A 19255-nucleotide genomic window follows, 5' to 3' on the forward strand; every position below is an offset into this window, starting at 1 on the left:
GTAGTAATCCTTGCGTATTTGTTCAGTTTTATGCGTTTAATGCGATCTGAGGCAAACTATCCCTTTTGTTTATAATATAACCCACTGCATCTTGTGGCCTCTCTCACACTTGCCCACGTGCAGAGAGCTGTGCTCTGTCCAAAGTCAGATCACTAGGTAGTAATGTTTATGATATGCATTTCGAGAAGTTGTAGCAATACATCCCTTGTGTTTAAAATATAAATCACATTCTGCTGGACCAATGTTTTTAAAGGCACCTCTGAGAGGTTTTTCCCTGCGTGGCAGCATCGAAGATCCCATTTTTTAATTTGAAGTTCGAGGTTGTGACTTAATTTCGACACCCTTAATAAACACCCTTTGACACCCTTAATAAACAGTGCGGGGGTAAACGCGTCATCGGTATAAAAACGTTCTGATTGGCCCGAAGCTGTCAGCGCTCTCTGACGTCGTCCTTTCTAAATGCCGCTAATCCTATATTTTTCGTTCACACATAGCACTTACTGGAAAATTACTGGTAATCGTACAACCTGTCTTACTGGTAAATTGGGAGCACTGATTTACCGAAAGGTTCTGTTCACACATGACCTGTTAACTGCAATTTACCAGTAAATTACCAGTAAAGACTATATGTGTGAAAGGGACTATTGAGAAAACGCGAATTTGCATGATTAATCGTTACAGCCTTAATTACAATTAACAATTATTTGAGTGATTGATCGTTAATTTAAACGATCATCGAATATTGGGAATAGCATAAACTGAGTACACACTATGCATAGTTTCTGTAAGTTGTCACTACCTGATTTTGCGGGAGTTTATTCGGTTGTAGAATGCGGTTGTTAATGACTGAAGTGTGTGTGTGTACAGAACAGGATTAAGCATTAAAAGGTGAAGTGACACCTGAATTTATATGCAGTGTGTACGAGCCCAAAGTTTATCATGGAGTGATAAAACAACATCAGAGATCAGTAATAAGAGGATGCTTTTCCTTATAGACAACTTCCGGCATTGATCTCAATGTTACTACAGTATGATAGCAGGATAAGTGTTGTCAGCACTTATGATGACCCCTCTTATTTTTCAAGCAGATTTTCAGTGTGTGTGTGTGTGTGTGTGTCTTTATAGATTGGGAAGAGAAGGTTTATGTCCAGCTCCTGGCCGGTGGGCAGCTGTAATATGATCTGTGTGTTCATGAGGAAGGAAGTGGCGTTAAGGAGGTCACACTGAACAATACAACACTGGCAGAAGGAAAATAATGGTAAGAAGCAGGATGGCCAGTCCCTTTGTCTTGCTCAATACTCTTTAACCACTACTAACAGCATCACAAACAATAAAAAATTACACATCAGTCTTTAGATATCATAAAACATGCTGTGTGGACAAACAGGCAAGTACTGTACATGTACATTGTCAGTTAGCAGTAATTAAGCTATCAAGTTAGCACATGTTTTGTTTTAGACCAGTTACAAACTTAATCTCTCTCTTCAAGTATACATGACATAGCAGCCAATCAAACATTTACATATGAACAATTCTTAAACTAAGACCTCGCGTTGGTATTTAGGCCACTAAATATCAACATCTGAGAAGGTTAAAAACTTTTGGTAAAAACTCTATGTTTCAGGTGCATTAAATCTAACCCTGGATCAGGCGCACAACAGAGTCTGTTTGTCTAAAATTGTTTAATTTAGGTAACAAAATATTGACTAGTATTAACACTAAAGTTGAAAAATTTTATTATAACACTATTAGTTTAACTAAAATTGAGCTAAAATGAAATATAATAATTAGTTGTTCAACAACTGCATAGTTATGCATGAATGCTGTAGTATAACCAGAAACACTAGGTATAATGCCCGTGATGCATGCTGGGATTAGGTGTCGACAGCTCAAGGGTAAAAGCTTTTAACTTACTCTTTGCAGGATTTAAACCAAATAACCTTACTGTTACCAGCCCTAAATTTCAGCTATTCACTCTCTAATACTCATGACCAATTCAGAGCCCAAAAAGATAATCCAATAAACACTTATACATGTAACATATGATAATGGCTGCACTAAATAATCCATAATCCTCATAAATAAATAAATTTTGTGCATTTAAGATTATGGGTAAATGACACGACATGCATATTTTTGTGTCCGGGGCATTATTTACTAAAACAATAACTTGATAGATTTATGACATGTGTAAACCTATTTAAATACATTTTCAGTATTTTATAATAATAAATGCACTTTTTTCCCCATTCATAAACTTGTAAAATGCCAGGCAGGGCAACTGTCCGTACAAAATATCAGTTTAATGCTGCGTTCACACCAGCCGGCAGCCGCGGTAAAGGCGTCAAGCACGAGTGATTTCAATGTTAAGTCTGGAGGTCTCGCTACGCAAATAAAGCGTTTAGTGCTGCGCGGTAGACAAAAATCCACCTAATTTGCGATTTTGCGCATCTAGATCACGCAAATTGATGCACAATTGACGCAAATTGAGCTTTGCAGCAGGAAACGTGCAAGTTGAAAAATCTGAACTTTGGTGGAATCGCGCGCCGTTAACCATTCAGGAGCTTGCTCTAGTAGTGACATGATTACCGGAAGTGAGCGAAGTCGCAGAAACCCCTCCCATGATGCAAATTTCCCATGAATGTCTCGAATGACTAGAATTTCACACGCGAATGAAGCAAGTAAACTCAAAATGTTCATGCGTCCAACTACGTGTGAATAGCATGTTTTTGCCGCCTCTACAGCGTTTGGTGTGAATCCAGCATTAGGCAACTGTTTAAAATTGTGTTTAAATTATTACAAACTCTAATTAAGATACTTTGCCATTACTTTATGTTCAAAAACTCTACTATTAACTAATTTCACGAATATTAGTAGTAGTTGTTGGCATGTTAGGATAATTGAAAAACTGTTGTCCAAAAATTTTTATATTCTTAATTGTCAAGGTAGTGGTCTTTATGGCTTAATGAAAAGTTTGTGGATTTCTTCAACAAGTAACAATTTTTTCAGTATTTGAATGTAACGGGTAGGCATCCAAAGAAAAGTCTTTTAAATGTAAATTAATTTCGGAAGTCAGGTGGTGCAACCAGAAAGTCAAAGGGTGTGGCTGCTATAAATGCCCCTAAGAAAAGAACATTAAGCTAAACAATTTGAATAAACTTATAGTTATAATTTTTTATAACTTATTGGTTGAGAAATGTTCTATGGGTATGCATTATTTTTCGATAACCGCACACCTAACTTGTCAAATGTGTTAAAAATAGGCATCAGCGCAATGTTTGTGGTAACCATGGTATAAGAGGAATAATTGACTCGGTCCTTTGAATTATTTGAAAATTATGCACACTCCGCTTCAGGTCGTGCCGCATTACCACCTTGGGTGTTCATTATTTTCTTATAATTTAATGGCCCGTCATCAATTATTCCTTACTTAATAAAAACAAGCTTAGGTTGTCTATAAATGTTATTATGTTTTTCTAAATTATTGTTCTGAAATGTATAGTTATAAAATGTTTGTTTCATGGTAAAGTTGTTTGACACCTTCAAAGTAATTTCAGGATAATACTTTTAATTGCCACTATCAAATAAACAAACAATCAGCATGACACAGGGAGCACATTGAAACTTATCTGGAAATAGACATGATTGGTTGTACCACCTGACAATTTTTTAAAATGGGGATATTAAGAATACTCTGTAAAAAGTAATTTTTAGATGATGTATGTTTAGTTGGTTCACTCAGATGGACATATTTCACGTAGTTTAACAACCAGAAAATCTTTGCTGAGGTCGACTGACTGATCTGATTCACTCAGGCTTCTGCATGCCTTCACATGTTAGGGGTTCAGGGAGGGGCCACTTTAGTGATGTCATAAGGCAGGTGGGTGTGTTGGGGAAGTGATGGGAACTGATTTATGATTGGCTTAAGGGTTCGGGAAAAACCTTCAACACATATATGTGCACGTAACTTTGATGCTTAAGGAAAATACATGCCAGAATTGATGATGACTATACAAACCAAAAGTAAAAAGGGTGAATTATTTTCACTCCATTCTAGAGATTAAAGTCACACATCCTCATTGGTCAATTGTAAGTCCTTCAAAAGCTTCAAGAAAAAGATAAAAACTGTTGAATGAATCATTTAATTGTTCTTTTAACTTTTATAAGTTGCTTTGGAGAAATGCATCTGATAAATATCTTTGCTAAAAGGTTACAATAAAATTATGTATTTAACTTAAAGGAAAGACCTGTAGGAGCTGTGACCTCAGCCTGAGACAACCACCAAACAACAACCTAGCATCCATGTAACAGGTTTTGCACTGACTACAATCACTCACCTTATCTTTAGAAAAAGTCAAACTTGTGGTGCCATACCACTGCATATTCAAATCTTTTTAGGGGGACAAATAGCATTTTACGGACAACACAGATCACACTGTAAAGCATCTGACGGTGGATGTGTCCCATCTGAATCTTTGACTACATCTATCCCACTGCATACACTTACATACACAAGACTGAGCCAACGCTGGTTTTAGATGAAGTGTACAAACATACTTACACACGCCTAAACACATATCTGTGGGATCCCTTGAGCCTTATACACACAATACGTTTGTATCCAGATGTCTATGAGAGCGCAAGTCATACAGATCTGACACAATCTCTCTATTATACTACAAACACAGAGTTGTATTTCACACTGTATTTACATGCTTCATGCAGGAATGTATGAGTGTGCTGGTATGGTTACACTCACAATCCTTCATTGAGTCAAATTCACTGATTTTGATACTGTAGGTCTGATCATAAAAATCCCATCCAGAACATCCTACTATACTACAGTACACAGTGTAATCTATACTATTTCAAACAATGTAGTATGTATAACTTTGCACACTGTTCTCATGCAATGGTAGCATTTTTAGTATGCTCACATGACCTTGGTATGTTGCTCATCTCACAGATTACTTTCAGTTCTTCTGTCACACTGGTAATGACATGTCACTGTATTGTGGAGTATGGTAACCATGCAGTGTGCTCTGATGTAAACTGCACTTCTTTGGCTAACTGGCATACTTTTTACAGTATTCATACTGCAGTGTGTTGTATCCTTAGTCTGCTTATGTAAGCTGTACTTTTAATTTAATGACTCATTCACACAAGTCTGGACACAAATCACATCCTGTTCAAAACATCCACAGAGAACTCTGAAATACTCAAGAAGATTTTATAACCACCACAATACTCCTAACACCTAAAAAGATCCTAACACCTAACATACAGTACACATATATCTTAAAGGTGCCAAAAGAATGCATTAATACTGTATGTTAAATTGTTCTCTGATATCTACATAGAAGGTATGTGGCTTTATAAAGTGTAAAAGAGATGGTTTTACATGTCCATTTACAACCCTAGGATTTGCCCTCAGAATGAAATTGTCTATTATTACCTTATTTGAAAGGGTCATGAATAATAATGTGGAGCTCTGCTCTGATTGGCTGTTTCACAGAGCAGCTCCTTCAGTAGCTCTGTGTGTGTAAACAGACCATATAAGTTTGAGCCTGTATAAGACAAAGATACAGATTTTGAAGAATAATCAGTTGTTTGAAATTTGTTGTCTGAGTGGTAAGTTTGTATTTTTTTTTCAGTATGGACCTGCAAAACATCACTGTAACGTCAATAGTAGAACTTCAGCTTAAACACTAGCATATAGCATTAATGTTTAATTTAATGTTGGGGGTGTACATCTCGACTGCAACGTCACAGTTGGTGTTGTTGTGATTGGTTTTCCAGCCGTCTTTTGCACGCACAAGGATTACATAAAAAGGGAGAAACAATCGTGTTTGAGGCTCAGAATATGTCATTACCATGTACAGAACTGTTATATATATAAAAGTGGAGTTATTATTCAACCATGACTAGTTAAATACAGTTTTACATTCTATGGCAACTTTAAAAACACCTCTATAACAGTAACCTAAGGCTAGGTGTCTTACAAGGGCACAATGGAAGTTAATCTTTATGGCACCTATAAAGTGGGATAAAACCTACAACCTTTTGTTTAGCAGCCCACCATACCTTTATGCACTATACTATACCACAATACCTCCACATTTCCTGTTTCCACTATCTATCAATCAATCATTCGTTCTTAATATCAATCATTCGTTCTATAATAACCAAATATTTAGTAATATATTTCATTAATAATATCGGAGTATACTTTGCCGTTTTATGTATTTATAAAGTATATGAAAAAAGACAAACCAAAGCTCGGGTCTTATAACCATGCTGAAAAAAAACAATAAAACCATTACAGAAATTTTATTGGTTTTATTGGGAATTTTATTTGTTTCTAATGGAATATGGCCCAAAACACACTACAGTGTATTGTTTTTTGTTGGTCTCTAATGGTATGTAGTGGTTCTAATAGAATATTGCCCAAAACACACTATAGTGTAGTGGTTTTAATGGTAAAAGCTAATGGTTCCCATTGGTATTTTAATGGAAACCATTAGAATTTTCTGTAATGGATTTATTGTTTTTTCGGCAGGGAAGGTTGATGTAATCTAAACATTTACATTTTTTGAAAGGACATGATGTGACAGCCAGGTAAAAAAAACTTCAAATGAACAAGATGATGTTTTAACCCTAGGGTCACTCAAGCTGATGGCACAGTGACCAGAGTCGAACTCACAACCTTTAGACTACCAGTACAGACATACAACACCGCGGACACGCGCACAACTGAGATACTCACCACCAACACTGACGTCCTGACCGCTTGACACGCGCTCTGCCGTAACTCCGCCGCCGTGCCCGGTTTACTGAGCGCGCGGGTGAACTTTCGCGTCTCCACGGGAGCCGGGAACGACATAGCTGACTAGAAACTTTCATTCATTAACACTAAACCGTTAAAAAAACACATTTAAAAACATTAAAGATGCGTTTCACTGATGTCCCGACCACGAGCGCGCACCTTTGCCAGCGTCCCAGAGATAAAAGTCCTTCTTAAAAGCGTTCTGCTTGTCCCGCGTTTTATTCTCATGATAACATTAATGAGTTAGATCCTTTGGTCCATGTTTTCTCTGGTTATAGGTTTCCTGGAAGTTTTGGCAGTCTTAATAGAGCGCATTCCCGTGCTGTCATACTATCGCGTCCGTTTGTGTGTGTTTGGAGATTTAACACGCGCAGTCTCGTCGAGTCTGAACTCCCCTTGCAGTCCGGGAATTTACAAATCCTACTATGGTGAGGAAACTGATTCTTAATATTCATAAGACAATTCCTCGTCATAGGACGTCTGCATCAAACGTCATCGCGGTCTAATTAATAGTCATGAACGACAGCTTTTTTGCCTTTATTGAAGAACTTACATTTGTGTACATAAAATTTGCACAGAAAGTACATTAAGTTTACGATAAATTTTATTTATAGACTCAGATTTATAGTTTTTATGTCTTTAAAAGTTGTTGATATACCTTCCTGAATATGGTCAATTAATAAACATATTTTTTCCAGAAGTGTCTGGTATAATGACAAAATGAATGGTATACAGAATGAATTGGCAAACTGAAAATCTTATTTTAATGTCAGCTTTATATTTCTTCATGAAATGTTTGACAGGGTAAAATTTATAAAGAGTTTGGTTCCAAAATTAGATATTACTGTTTTTTAATTTTTTTTTTTGTCAAAACCTGTGTTATTATGTTATCGTTTTTTATTGTGTTTTATACCACGGGTATGTTGAATGCTGTATTCTGATTGGCTGAGAAGTGTTCAGTGGGTATGCATTCATTTCTGATAACCGCACACCTAAATGTCTTAAAAATAGGCAACAGAGCAATGTTTGTGGTAACCGTGGTATAAGAGGAATAATTGACGACGGACCATTGAATTATAAGAAAATAATGCACACCCGCGGTGTATGGGTGTGCATTATTTTATTATAATTCAATGGCCCGTCATCAATTATTCCTTACTTGTTGTGCTACTTAGCTTTTTGTTATGAAGGCTTAAATCAACTGCAGTTTAATTGATATTAATTGGAATGCACAATCAAAAAACAAGAATTTTGAAAAAATTAACAAACAAAGTAACTTGTAACTCTTCATATTAATTCAAAATACACTTCTTTATTATAAAGAAAGGGACCAAATCTTGTTCCAATTCAGAAATTGGTACAGAGGTGGTACAGAGATAATATTTTGACGAAAAAGGAATCTAACTTTCTATTCTTTTGATCAAAAAAACTGATTTGTTGTGAAAAACTGATTACACAACTGATTTGAGAGTTTATTTTGGTTCAGGAGGGGAGGCATATATAAGTGTGGTATAATTATTATTTGTAAGTACAGTCACATGATAATTCAAGATGGTATTGCTCCCATTACAATTGCTTAGGGCTAACAGGTTATATTAAAAAAAAAAATAGTAAGTAGTACTTAAAGCAAATCATTGTTGAACCATTGGTCAAATTTTGATTGTTCCAAACATGAACGAAAGCTTCACAAGTGAGTGGGGTTGCAGCACAACGTCAAAATAGATGAGCAAAGAGCAGTCTTTACTCTATTAGTCTTTAAGTAGATAAATGCTGTAGATACTCATTATGTTAAAAGCCAAATAACATATAAACTTTGAAAAATAATAATAAATCCGTATCAGTGTGGGAGTAAGTGGTGAGAGGAGATACCTGTGTGATCCGCTTTAGTTAAGACTGAGTGTAAATCCTCTTGAGTACAGCACCAGCTGGTCAGTGTCAAAACACTTTAACTCACTCATGGAAATTAGGGTTCAGACAAGGGCTACAGTCGATATGCAATTGCTATATAATATCGCCACCTGTTGACCAAAGTAATATAGAAAAATCACCACAGGACAAAATCAACAGGTTTCTGCAATGTTTTATTGCTTTCACTTACAAAATGTCACGTTTATTATTATAATTATCCAATGTTCATTATTATTGTTTATTATGCACAATGTGGACTAAAATAACTATAACATACAAGTGGATTTTGTATTGTCATACATGTCTAAGGTGAATTTGTCTTAGTTTGATGATGGTTCATTTAATACCTAAAACAAGGGCAGCAAATTACAAAACATATTTTGTTCATTATCAAATGCTACACATGGTGATAGAAATAAATGCAGGGATGTAAAATATATTTTATATGTGTTACACTCTTAATGGCACTTTATAAATATAAGCTTCAGTAAAGTTTATCAAAATTTACATTTTTGAAAAAATGTACTCCATAAAGTAAATATATTTCAAATGTTCCAAATAGTGTTCAAAAAATTTTAGCAGAAATACATTGTTTTGGCACACTGACTTCTGAAGCCATCATGGTTTTAGCTGCCAGAAACAAAGTTTAAAACATAAAAATCTGATCACTGAAATTTTATAAATGCATAATTGAATATTAAAAATCAGATGAAATGTTACTCAGTAAGTAAAAAAGCACCTGCGTGTTTACAGTGAGCGTCATTGTGTTTAAAGGGAAATTCCACTTCTCTGTTTACATTTGAGCCTTTGATAACACTTTTATTTTCGCTTTTCCCAAACAACTAAAATGTCTCAAGATAACAGCCTAAATATAGATTGAATACAGCCTTAAAAGTTCAGCATACATCTCTGCCACATCCTGTGAATACAGCACCTTTGATCTTAGTAAATTCTGTGATAAGACGACAAGCCAGGCACTTATGATCCAAACTGTCTGACACACTGGTGATCTTAGTCACCCATACCTGGCTTTTAACTAGTTATATTTGTTTAATTGGCCCAGACAACACTACCAAAGGCCTGTTTTAATAGGATAAGTGCAATATGACAGCTAAAATAATTCAGGACCTATTAAGGCTGCTCTTTTTTGTATTTTTTTTTTTTTTACTTAATCTGGACGTTAACTTTTATGTCAAAACTATGCACGCTGGAAATGTTTGTTCATGTGTAACTTTAGTGACAGAGTAAACTAATGTAGTCTGACAGGATTCAGTGTTTATATCAACAAATAGATAACAGAGGCTGATAAATGAACTAAGAAGGTTCAGATGTGATAAGGTGACATTCCCCCTTCATATCAGATGTCATACTATGTAACTGTGTTATACTGTTTTAAAAAATCAGTCACTATTGTGACATTGTCATATAAACACACACAATTATAAACCATACAGAACCGCACATCTCAGCACCTTACATATTGGCAGCATTTCTGTCATTTTCTGTATGATTAAGAAAGCGGGTTCGGTGTGGTTTAGTATGGTTTAGACAGCGCGGTTCTTTAGTCTGGATCTGCTCTGTTTAGATAGCGGGTTCAGTGTGGTTTAGTCCGGTTCAGAAAGCAGGTTTGGTTGGTTTAGTCTGGTTCTGTCCGGTTCAGATAACGGGTTCTGCTGGCAGGAATTGTAGCACTTCTAATCACGGTCATCCATCTACACAACACATACAAAGATGAGGTATTATTTTACATTGTAAAATCTAACATTATTACTGCAGCACTAAACATGAACGCTTACATTACTGCCTTAAATTACAATATTTCTTGTTGTAGCAGTGCAAAGATTATAGGTTGGATTCCCGGGGAACAAACATACTGCATATATGAGGAGCTCAGATGCTAAAGGCCGCTAATTATTATATTAATTAATAAACAATCTGTTCAATTGTATTGTTTTGTATGCTGATTAAATGTTATGATAATATGTGAAGTGCTAAACAGCGTACAATACCTTTGGAAAAAGTATTCACTCTCAGTTCTGAAGTAATAGACATGAGATTTAAAGTGCAGCTTAAAGACATGATCTTTATGAATGTTTTCTGATTCACCAGCTTTAATAACTGAGTAACCCAACAATGGCAAACTGGCCAATGGATATTCATCCTAGAGGGAGAGAGAGAGAGAGAGAGAGAGAGAGAGAGAGAGAGAGAGAGAGAGAGAGAGAGAGAGAGACTCTTACTCAACACAAAAATGAGCATGACTTCAGACATTTCACACAGTTCTGAGAAATGTAGAAAGTAAACACAACACTGTGTGTGTGTGTGTGTGTGTGTGTGTGTGTGTGTGTGTGTGTGTGTGTGTGTGTGTGTGTGTATGTATGTGTGTGTGTGTGTGTGTGTGTGTGTGTGTGTGTGTGTGTGTGTGTGTGTGTGTGTTTTACCTCATGTGTTTTGTAGAAGAACAGGGTGAAGTTGGTGAAAACGACCCAGAGTTTTTGCCAACCATTGCTGTTCTTGAACTTTCTGAGCAGATTTCCTGAGAGCTGATTCTGTCAGATACAGTAAAGTACTTTATCACAATGTATTATTACACACACGCACGCACGCACGCACGCACGCACACACACACACACACACACACACACACACACACACACACACACAGGACAGTTGTAATGTTGTTACCTCTATTGCTATGCTGAAGTCCATCATAGAAACACTAGTGTTACGATGCCAACACACGTGTGCTGTAGTGTTACCACGGTGATGTATGTTCACTGAGCTGTTGCCATGACGCATCGTAAATGATTGTGACCCACCAAGATCATCCTCTGAGTCCACTTCTGAAACCCCAGAGGATTCTGGAAAAATGTTAGAAACATAACGATACCCTCAGACTCAACATGCATATCTGGTTTAACTACCAAGAGTTTTACTGACAATCTGTGAACAATTATTTCATCTGTTTTTACTTCTGTTAGACATAATTTAAATATCTGATATTAGTTCAATATTAATTTTAACTCATCAATTCAAACCATTTACCTTTCATTATGTGACTTAAATTATTTCTGAGTGAAACAAGATATTCAGTGATAAAAAAAATCTCAATGTGTGATGTGATCTTAAAGATAATTCATTGAGAAACAGCTACAACACTAAAGTCACATCATGTGATGGAAACACATCTCACTTACTGATGTCGCTATTAGACATAAGCAGACCGCCGATCAATCCATTACATTCCTCTGCCAGATCAACAGCGATCTTTATATCCTCCATCCATTTCTCCATTTCTGACTCCGAACTATAAGATACAGAACAAGATTTGCCTTCATCTGTCTATAAACGGCTTAACAATCTAACAAAGCAGTGCCCACTAAAGAATTATCGGTTCCAGACAACTCAGATTTAAGATATTTCCCACCTCAACCAGGAAATACTGTCTGCAATGGTGCTTTTTAAATGTTACTAAACACTTTAAATGTTTTAATGTTACTAAATACATTTATTGTTACTTAATCTAGACATTATTTCTGTTGTCAGGAACTCTGTGCCACACAAGTATTTATTGGGTAGAGTTAGGGGTCGGTGTAGAGAGGGCTTTTATTCTCCAGCAGCATACATTTAATATTTTTAATGAATATAATCATTTAGACTTTATGTTATTATTGCATACTGTTAATGTACAAAAATACTGAGGTGCAAATACAGCAGTGGCGGCTTGTGACTGCTCATCCGAAGAGGCGCTAATTCAAAATAAGTGTTGGGAGTGTCATGTGTGTTGCTTGCGGTTTCAAAATATGTGTTTGTTGCGTCATGTCAACCATGTGCATCACGTGTTTTGTCAAAATAAGTGCCTGCTGCACACATATTTTGAAAAAAAGGAACCACACACATGACGGGCTACATACATGTTGTGACGAACTTCGCATCAAGCGTCCTTAAAAAAAGAAGTTACCGGCCGCCACTGAAATATAGATAGCATCCAATTATGATATTACATACAGTATTGCAAATTTGATAATTTTATTTTAAAGTGACACCATGTAATTTTTCAACCTTCATAATAAATTTTCAAGACCCTTGTGATAGTACATCGACTTTAAATAGGTTGAATGACATGTCTACCATAGCCTGACGGGGTCTGTATCACTTTTACTCGTATTTTAAAACTTAGGGTTTCTGGTAGTAACCAGAGCACAAAAAAAACTACAAAATTCGACTGCTTTACGGCATACGTCACTTCCTCCACATAATTTGTTTTTAACGTGAATTTTGCTGGAGGCTCCTTAACGAATGTAGAGAGCAGCTTCTATTATGTGACTCTGTGGCACAGTCTTTAGTGTCACAGACCTATGACACGGGCGACCCGGGTTCGATTCCCCTTTAAGGCAATTTTTTTATATAAACTCTTGATTCATACATAAATGCGATGTTCTTTATAAATGACGGCGATTATCTTGCATATAGTTCCCTGTATTCACATGCGGTGTTCGCGTATTTACCTTTCTTTTACTGTGTCTATGATATTTACATTACAATCCAGGATGCAATAGCAGTCAAACTTGCTCAAACTCACACAGTGTAAAACCAAACCCTATTCATTCACCAATCAGATCCGAGCGTTTCTCTCTTCTCTCTTCCTCATTTGCTGCGTTCCGCTGTCACTCGCGTGACGTATTACAAAGCGTCAGACTTTAGGTCTGCTTGGACCACATCGGTTTACTTGGATTTGGAGCGACAATTTTCACACAAAAGAGAGGAAAAACGAGCGCCATTGCGGAAAATCCTGGTGGCGAGGGAGAGAGAGAGACGATGCAACAATATTTGTTTGGGAAAAGGCAAGGAAATACTTCTGGTCGTTTCTGAATTGGAAGGCTGCAGCCTCTGGAGGTCAAATGTGCAGGCTGCATACGTCATCAAGCCTGGTTTATTAAGGTAAACTGAGCAATACATTCGCAAGTCATAAGCATACTGCAACAATTTACAATTAACTAAGTATAATAGTCAACTTTGTAATTGTTAATATTGTGAAATAAGACAGTCTTGATGACGTATACAGCTTAGAAATACGACATCTGGAGGCTGCAACCTTCAGATTGAGACATGGCTTCTGCCACGACAAGTTCCTCATCAGAAAGTTGTAACATGACTGCGTTTCTCCCTGTTGTCTCAAAATGTTGATCGTTTAGCGTTTTAAATGTTTAGTTTTAGTTTAGTTTTAAGGTTGGCCAGTTCCTTTCCTTTGCGACAGTCCTGCGGCGCTTGTGGGCTCTAGGGGCGCTAGAAGCACCCCCTAGTGGCCAAAAAGTTTCATGGTGTGCCTTTAAACAAAATTATTTTTTATCTACTGTATATTGCATATTGTTAAGAAAATGCTGATATTGTCACTTAAAGGAACAGTATGTAAGAAATGTATATCAATTAATCATAAAACGGCCCTGATATGTCACTAGACATTGAGAAATCATTTTCATTTCAAATACTTATATCACTGACAACAGTGGTTTGGCCAGGATATTGTCCTTTAAAAAGTGAAGTTGCATCCCTCAACTGATGTTTATGTTGTAATGTTGTGTATTGGCCACCAGTTGTGTGATTGCAGTACCAGTTTTAGCCACAAGTTTTGTGATTGCAATACCAGTTTTGGCCACAATCCTACATACTGTTCCTTTAAGTGTAATTAAAAATCTAAATATATCTATATTTTAACTTGCCACTGCCTTTTTAATATACTTTGTTGTCACTCAAGTGAAATCTGTTGTGGACTCTATAGAGGTCATATATTGTCTGTACTTCAAATGTAACGGGAGCTGGAAACAAAAATACCACGAAAAATATCTCAATTAAAATCATTTAAAAATGTCATATCCCCAAAAAGAACAAAATACTAACACAGAGAACAGTACAAAATAATGAAATAAGCCAGTTTACGACCCCTTTAAAATATAAAATGTGAAGTGTTACCAGGCAGCAACCACCAGTGACTGCTGCTGTACCATCAGTGTGAAAGAATGTGGAACGCCCCACTCGTCCTCGCTCTCCCGGATCTAAACACACACGCACACATGCACGCACGCACGCACGCACGCACACACACACACACACACACACACACACACACACACACACACACACACACGTTCCTCATGAGTAGATTCTCATGTCAGTCAATAACATTAAAATAAGATTAAGTTAGATTTCATGCTCTTACTGTCATGCCTCGTAGAGGAAGTTGTCTGTGTACTGAGAATTGATTGGTTGATGTTATCCCACGAGTACTGTACAGAAGTACATCATTGAACTGTCTCCACATAAACACAGAAAAAGAGTTTCACAGCTCTGGGTTTGTGTGGGGAATGTGCATAACAACATGGGTATTATAACATAAACATGGTTTATGACGACACTGACAGTCTTAAAGGGCCCATATCATGCAAAATCCACTTTTGCAAGGTGTTTGGAGATAAATGTGTGTAGGAAGTGTGTGAACACGACCACCCTAAATAAAAAAATCCACCCACTCCTTCCTTTTTGAATCCCCATTAAACCAAATCAGTCTCATTAGATCTGCGGTTTTGATTCTCTTATCAATGTGAGGTCACACTGATAAAGCCCCGCCTACAGCCACTGACTGAATGGCTAATTTTACCCAAAAACTTTTCTAAACGCTCACGGTCTGTTTGTAAGGAAGTAAGGTGATATAACTGTAAGTACACACATGAAAACAGCACTTTTTTGTTCCCACCCAAATAGGGTAATTTTGGACATGCTATAATAAATGATCTGTGGTGTTTTTTGAGCTGAAACTTCACAGACATATTCTGGGAAAACCTGACTTATATTACATCTTGTAAAATGGGCGTAATAGGTGCACTTTAAAACTATACTAAAGTTAAGTGGTATTTTTTATTCAGTAATGCCATCAAGTTTTCTGTGAGTGTGAGGGTTAGGAGATCACACCAGAAAGAACATGCGTTGTTGAAGGCCTTTCCCAGAGAGTTTGCTGAGGCAGCCGAGTCTGATGAGCTGACGTCCAGACACGGCCAGATCCTCCACACCGATCAAATCCTTCTGAAGCTCCAGGAGTTTCTGAAAGTTCTCAGTGTCCACCAGAGCAGAATGAAGCTCAGACTCCAATTCACACACATCTGACAATGCAGCTAGAACATACACAAACGCACATGTAGAAAAACACATAATGAGACATCTACATGCTGTAGTCTACCCCATATACAGTATATGAGGACAGAAAGACAAAAAATACATTTAAACCTTAAAAAAAAACCATTTTAAATTTAAACAAAGAAATTTCAAAAGGTATAAGAAATAGCTTTGATTCTGCTCAACTTCTAGGCCACTGATCGATGTAAATAAATCAGACTATAGCCATGTTTCCATCATCATGATTTTATATGCATTTTAAAGTATTGCATCAAATAAATTAATTACTTCACTTTCTTCAATTAAAGTCCCCATGAAACAGAATTAGCAAATGTGTATTTTCTCTGTGGTGACGTATATCCAAATGAAACGGCTTCTGAAATGAAAAAAACTGGACTGTACTTAAATTCTTCCATCGAGAATTGATTGGATCGTTGGAAGTTGGGTCATGTTGCTCTTTGCTAATCACTGCAATCTTTTCCAAGACCATCAGTGTTGGGGAAAGTTACTTTTAAAAGTAATGCATTAAAATATTAAGTTACTCTCCAAAAAAGTAACTAATTGCACTACTTAAGTACTTTTCATTAAAAGTAATGCTTATTCTTAAGTTACTTTTGTGTTACTTTTTCTTACTTGGCTGAGGCTTGATCTCTTTCAGGCCTTGCAGGTGGCTTTTATGACTGAGAAGTTCTGCATTCAGAAATTGCATATTTCCATCGCAAAAATGACTGAAACTTTTCCCGCTCAGACGCGCACGCATAGAGTGCGTAAATCTACGTTAATATGTTTCGTTTAATGCAGTGCATAGTGTTTTTTTACATCAAATTAATTAAACTGAAAAGTAACTCAAATATTAATGTGTACATTAATAAAGTAATGCTTTACTCGTTACTTCAGAAAAGTAATATTATTATGTAATGCACATTACTTGTAATGCGTTACCCCCAACACTGCCTGCCATATGACCGGAAGTTAAGAGAGATGAGGTGTGTTCAGTTCATGCAGTGTTGCGTAGACCGATCAGCGAGGTTTTCCGCTTGCAGTTGAGGGAGAAGACGGAGTCGTCAAGCCAGACACCTGTTGCTTGCCGTAGTGACGTGTGCGCTGTGTTTCATTTTTTTTTTATCATAAATGAAGTGAATTAGATGGTGAATGTGTCAAAAAACAAATCTATTATAAACTTTGCAACCAGACCATATTAAATATGAAGAGTTTGGTTCCAAAACGCTATAAATGCCATTTAAAAAAAAGAGTTACTGCCAAAATCAGTATTATATTAGGTCAGTATTTAAAAGTAAATTCTTAATTTTACGCAAAATCCAATATACGCTGTGTTATTCTGTCATCTTTTCTCCCTTTTTTCCCAAAACGCAATAAGCGCCACTCCTCCTTTTCTGCAGAATGCAATAAATGTGCTCAATAAATCACTGTGTGACGGGAAAGAAACGTAAGTAATCAACATCGAATAATTTACGTGAGAGGCACTCGGGAGACGGAAAATGCTGGTTGCTTGTTCTCCCGACAGCATCAAGTTTCTGTCATGCTAACACATTGACCCCAGCAGATCTTATGAAAAACTTTCCATTATTTTACGCGAAGCCAACAAAAATCAAGCAGGACCAAAACATTTTACAGCTGATCGCTGCCAAAAACGTTCAGCGACTACGTCCCAAGTATAACCGCAGCAATGACAGTGTTCTTAATATGACAAAGTAAGTGTTTGGATTAATGCCATTAATGTTTATTTTTTTAGTCAGTGGGTACCACTAGTCAACTAAATGAATATTACATGACAAAGATGAATGCACATTTATACATTGATTCAACAGATTTATAGCATTTTGAAAAAAAAATAGTTTTTATAAATCTTTGAAAATCAAATTATGGATTTGAATTTTTTATGTTTTTATAACCTAAATATGCTATGTGAAAGTTTGTAACAGAAAATAGTGGTTTTCATCTTGTCACTTCCTTAGAAAACAGGTTTTTACTGAAATTAGTCAAAATGGATTTATTGCATTTTGGAACAAAACTCTTCATATTTTAATTGCTGTTTATACAGTATGCCTGAAAACATTGGGAAACATAAGCCTAGATTATTCAAATGCCAATAGAGTTTCGTCTTTCGCTTCTTTTCATTTTAATTTTTTTAGATAGCACAATATAACATATTCAGGTATTAAGTTTAACCGGTTTTAAAAACATGAATTTATAATGTTTATTAGTGGAACTGAAGGTGGGATTAAACATGAAACGCACGTGATTGCTGTCATTATTGAGGCAACCAATCACGAAGAGCTGTGTCGTCATCAGATTTCCATGCAGCCGCTCTGGAGAGGCTGCGCCGACTGTTCTCGAAACGCTCTCGCGGTACTTTGATACCATATGATACCTCACATTCACATCCCTTCAGCACCAGCTCCAGTCGGACAAAATTTCTAACCGGCATGCACTACTTCAAGTCAGCTGCCAATCGGTGTGCAGCGCCGCATGAAGTCGAACTTTTTTTTTTTTTAATTTATTGTTTCAAAGAGGGTGTCACGGGTGTGCAAATGAGAGACGAGGAGGTAGACAGGTAACAATTAGAACTTAAACCAGATGACGTGCAAAAATACACACAACATTAACGATAACCGGCAGTGACAGTAAATGAACATACGGATGCGTCTAAGATGGCAGTCTTAACAGAAGCTTGTTATTATTATAGTTTATAAAGTTTAAAATATGGATATTTCTACAACAACACCGCACGTGTTACCCTCAGAAGGCCTTTGTTTATCCCCCTGGAGACTGTTGTATTAATTTTGTGAAGGATGGATGCACATTTTTGGACTTGAAGGAGGTGGAACCCTTTTGAAAGATCTAGGACATTTTCTAAAATAGCTAAAAATGTGTTAGTCTGAAAAAAGTTGGACAAATGCATCTCGGACAGCTTGGGGGTGAGTAAATCATTGGGCTAATATAATTTTTGGCAGAAGTATCCCTTTAAGCTACTTTATGTGAAGATTGGTTTGGTGTTCACACACATATTAGTCTCTCACCTTTGCATTTGCTGTATTGGTTGTGTGTGGATGGATAATGTTTGCAGAGTCGGTCCAGGATCTGTTTGTAGTGCAGCAGTCGATGTCGAGGTCTCAGCAGAAAGACGTTTAATGGAATGTAACAAACTTTCTGTTGCTCAAAGTCCCGGCACACAAACGTCAGTCTCTGAGACGCAGCGCAGGCTTTCTCCAGTACATATACACAGTCTGAACTCATCTGAAGCTCTGCCGAGAGAGACTGACAAGAAAAACATCTGCTCTTTAATACAACCCAAATATTATACCAACCTACATCCCAGCAAGCAAAGCCATCATT

The 19255-nt window shown here is 36.7% G+C and overlaps 2 protein-coding genes across 3 annotated transcripts in view; both read right to left on the reverse strand.

Moving 5' to 3' along the window:
* Nucleotides 1–7223, reverse strand: part of LOC129451420 (dedicator of cytokinesis protein 9) — a 113665-nt gene extending 106442 nt beyond the window's left edge. The window contains exon 1 of one of the 2 annotated variants that reach the window (XM_055214511.2): nucleotides 6767–7223. In XM_055214511.2, coding sequence (XP_055070486.2) covers nucleotides 6767–6883 — 117 coding nt within the window. In that variant the 5' untranslated portion in view covers nucleotides 6884–7223. The remainder of the gene's footprint in view (nucleotides 1–6766) is intronic. The other variant, XM_055214513.2, reaches the window with a different exon arrangement.
* Nucleotides 7224–8888: 1665 nt separating this feature from the next.
* The window catches only part of LOC129451705 (FERM, ARHGEF and pleckstrin domain-containing protein 1), a 50283-nt gene continuing 39916 nt past the window's right edge, over nucleotides 8889–19255 (reverse strand). The window contains exons 18-26 of the mRNA XM_073854883.1: nucleotides 18940–19177; nucleotides 15698–15897; nucleotides 14949–15038; nucleotides 14702–14784; nucleotides 11929–12038; nucleotides 11417–11592; nucleotides 11173–11280; nucleotides 10744–10895; nucleotides 8889–10446 (exon numbers count right to left, since the gene is read on the reverse strand). Of these exons, the coding sequence (XP_073710984.1) occupies nucleotides 10371–10446; nucleotides 10744–10895; nucleotides 11173–11280; nucleotides 11417–11592; nucleotides 11929–12038; nucleotides 14702–14784; nucleotides 14949–15038; nucleotides 15698–15897; nucleotides 18940–19177 (1233 nt within the window). The 3' untranslated portion in view covers nucleotides 8889–10370. The remainder of the gene's footprint in view (nucleotides 10447–10743; nucleotides 10896–11172; nucleotides 11281–11416; nucleotides 11593–11928; nucleotides 12039–14701; nucleotides 14785–14948; nucleotides 15039–15697; nucleotides 15898–18939; nucleotides 19178–19255) is intronic.

Source organism: Misgurnus anguillicaudatus, chromosome 17 (genome assembly GCF_027580225.2).
Source record: "Misgurnus anguillicaudatus chromosome 17, ASM2758022v2, whole genome shotgun sequence".
NCBI lineage: Eukaryota > Metazoa > Chordata > Actinopteri > Cypriniformes > Cobitidae > Misgurnus > Misgurnus anguillicaudatus.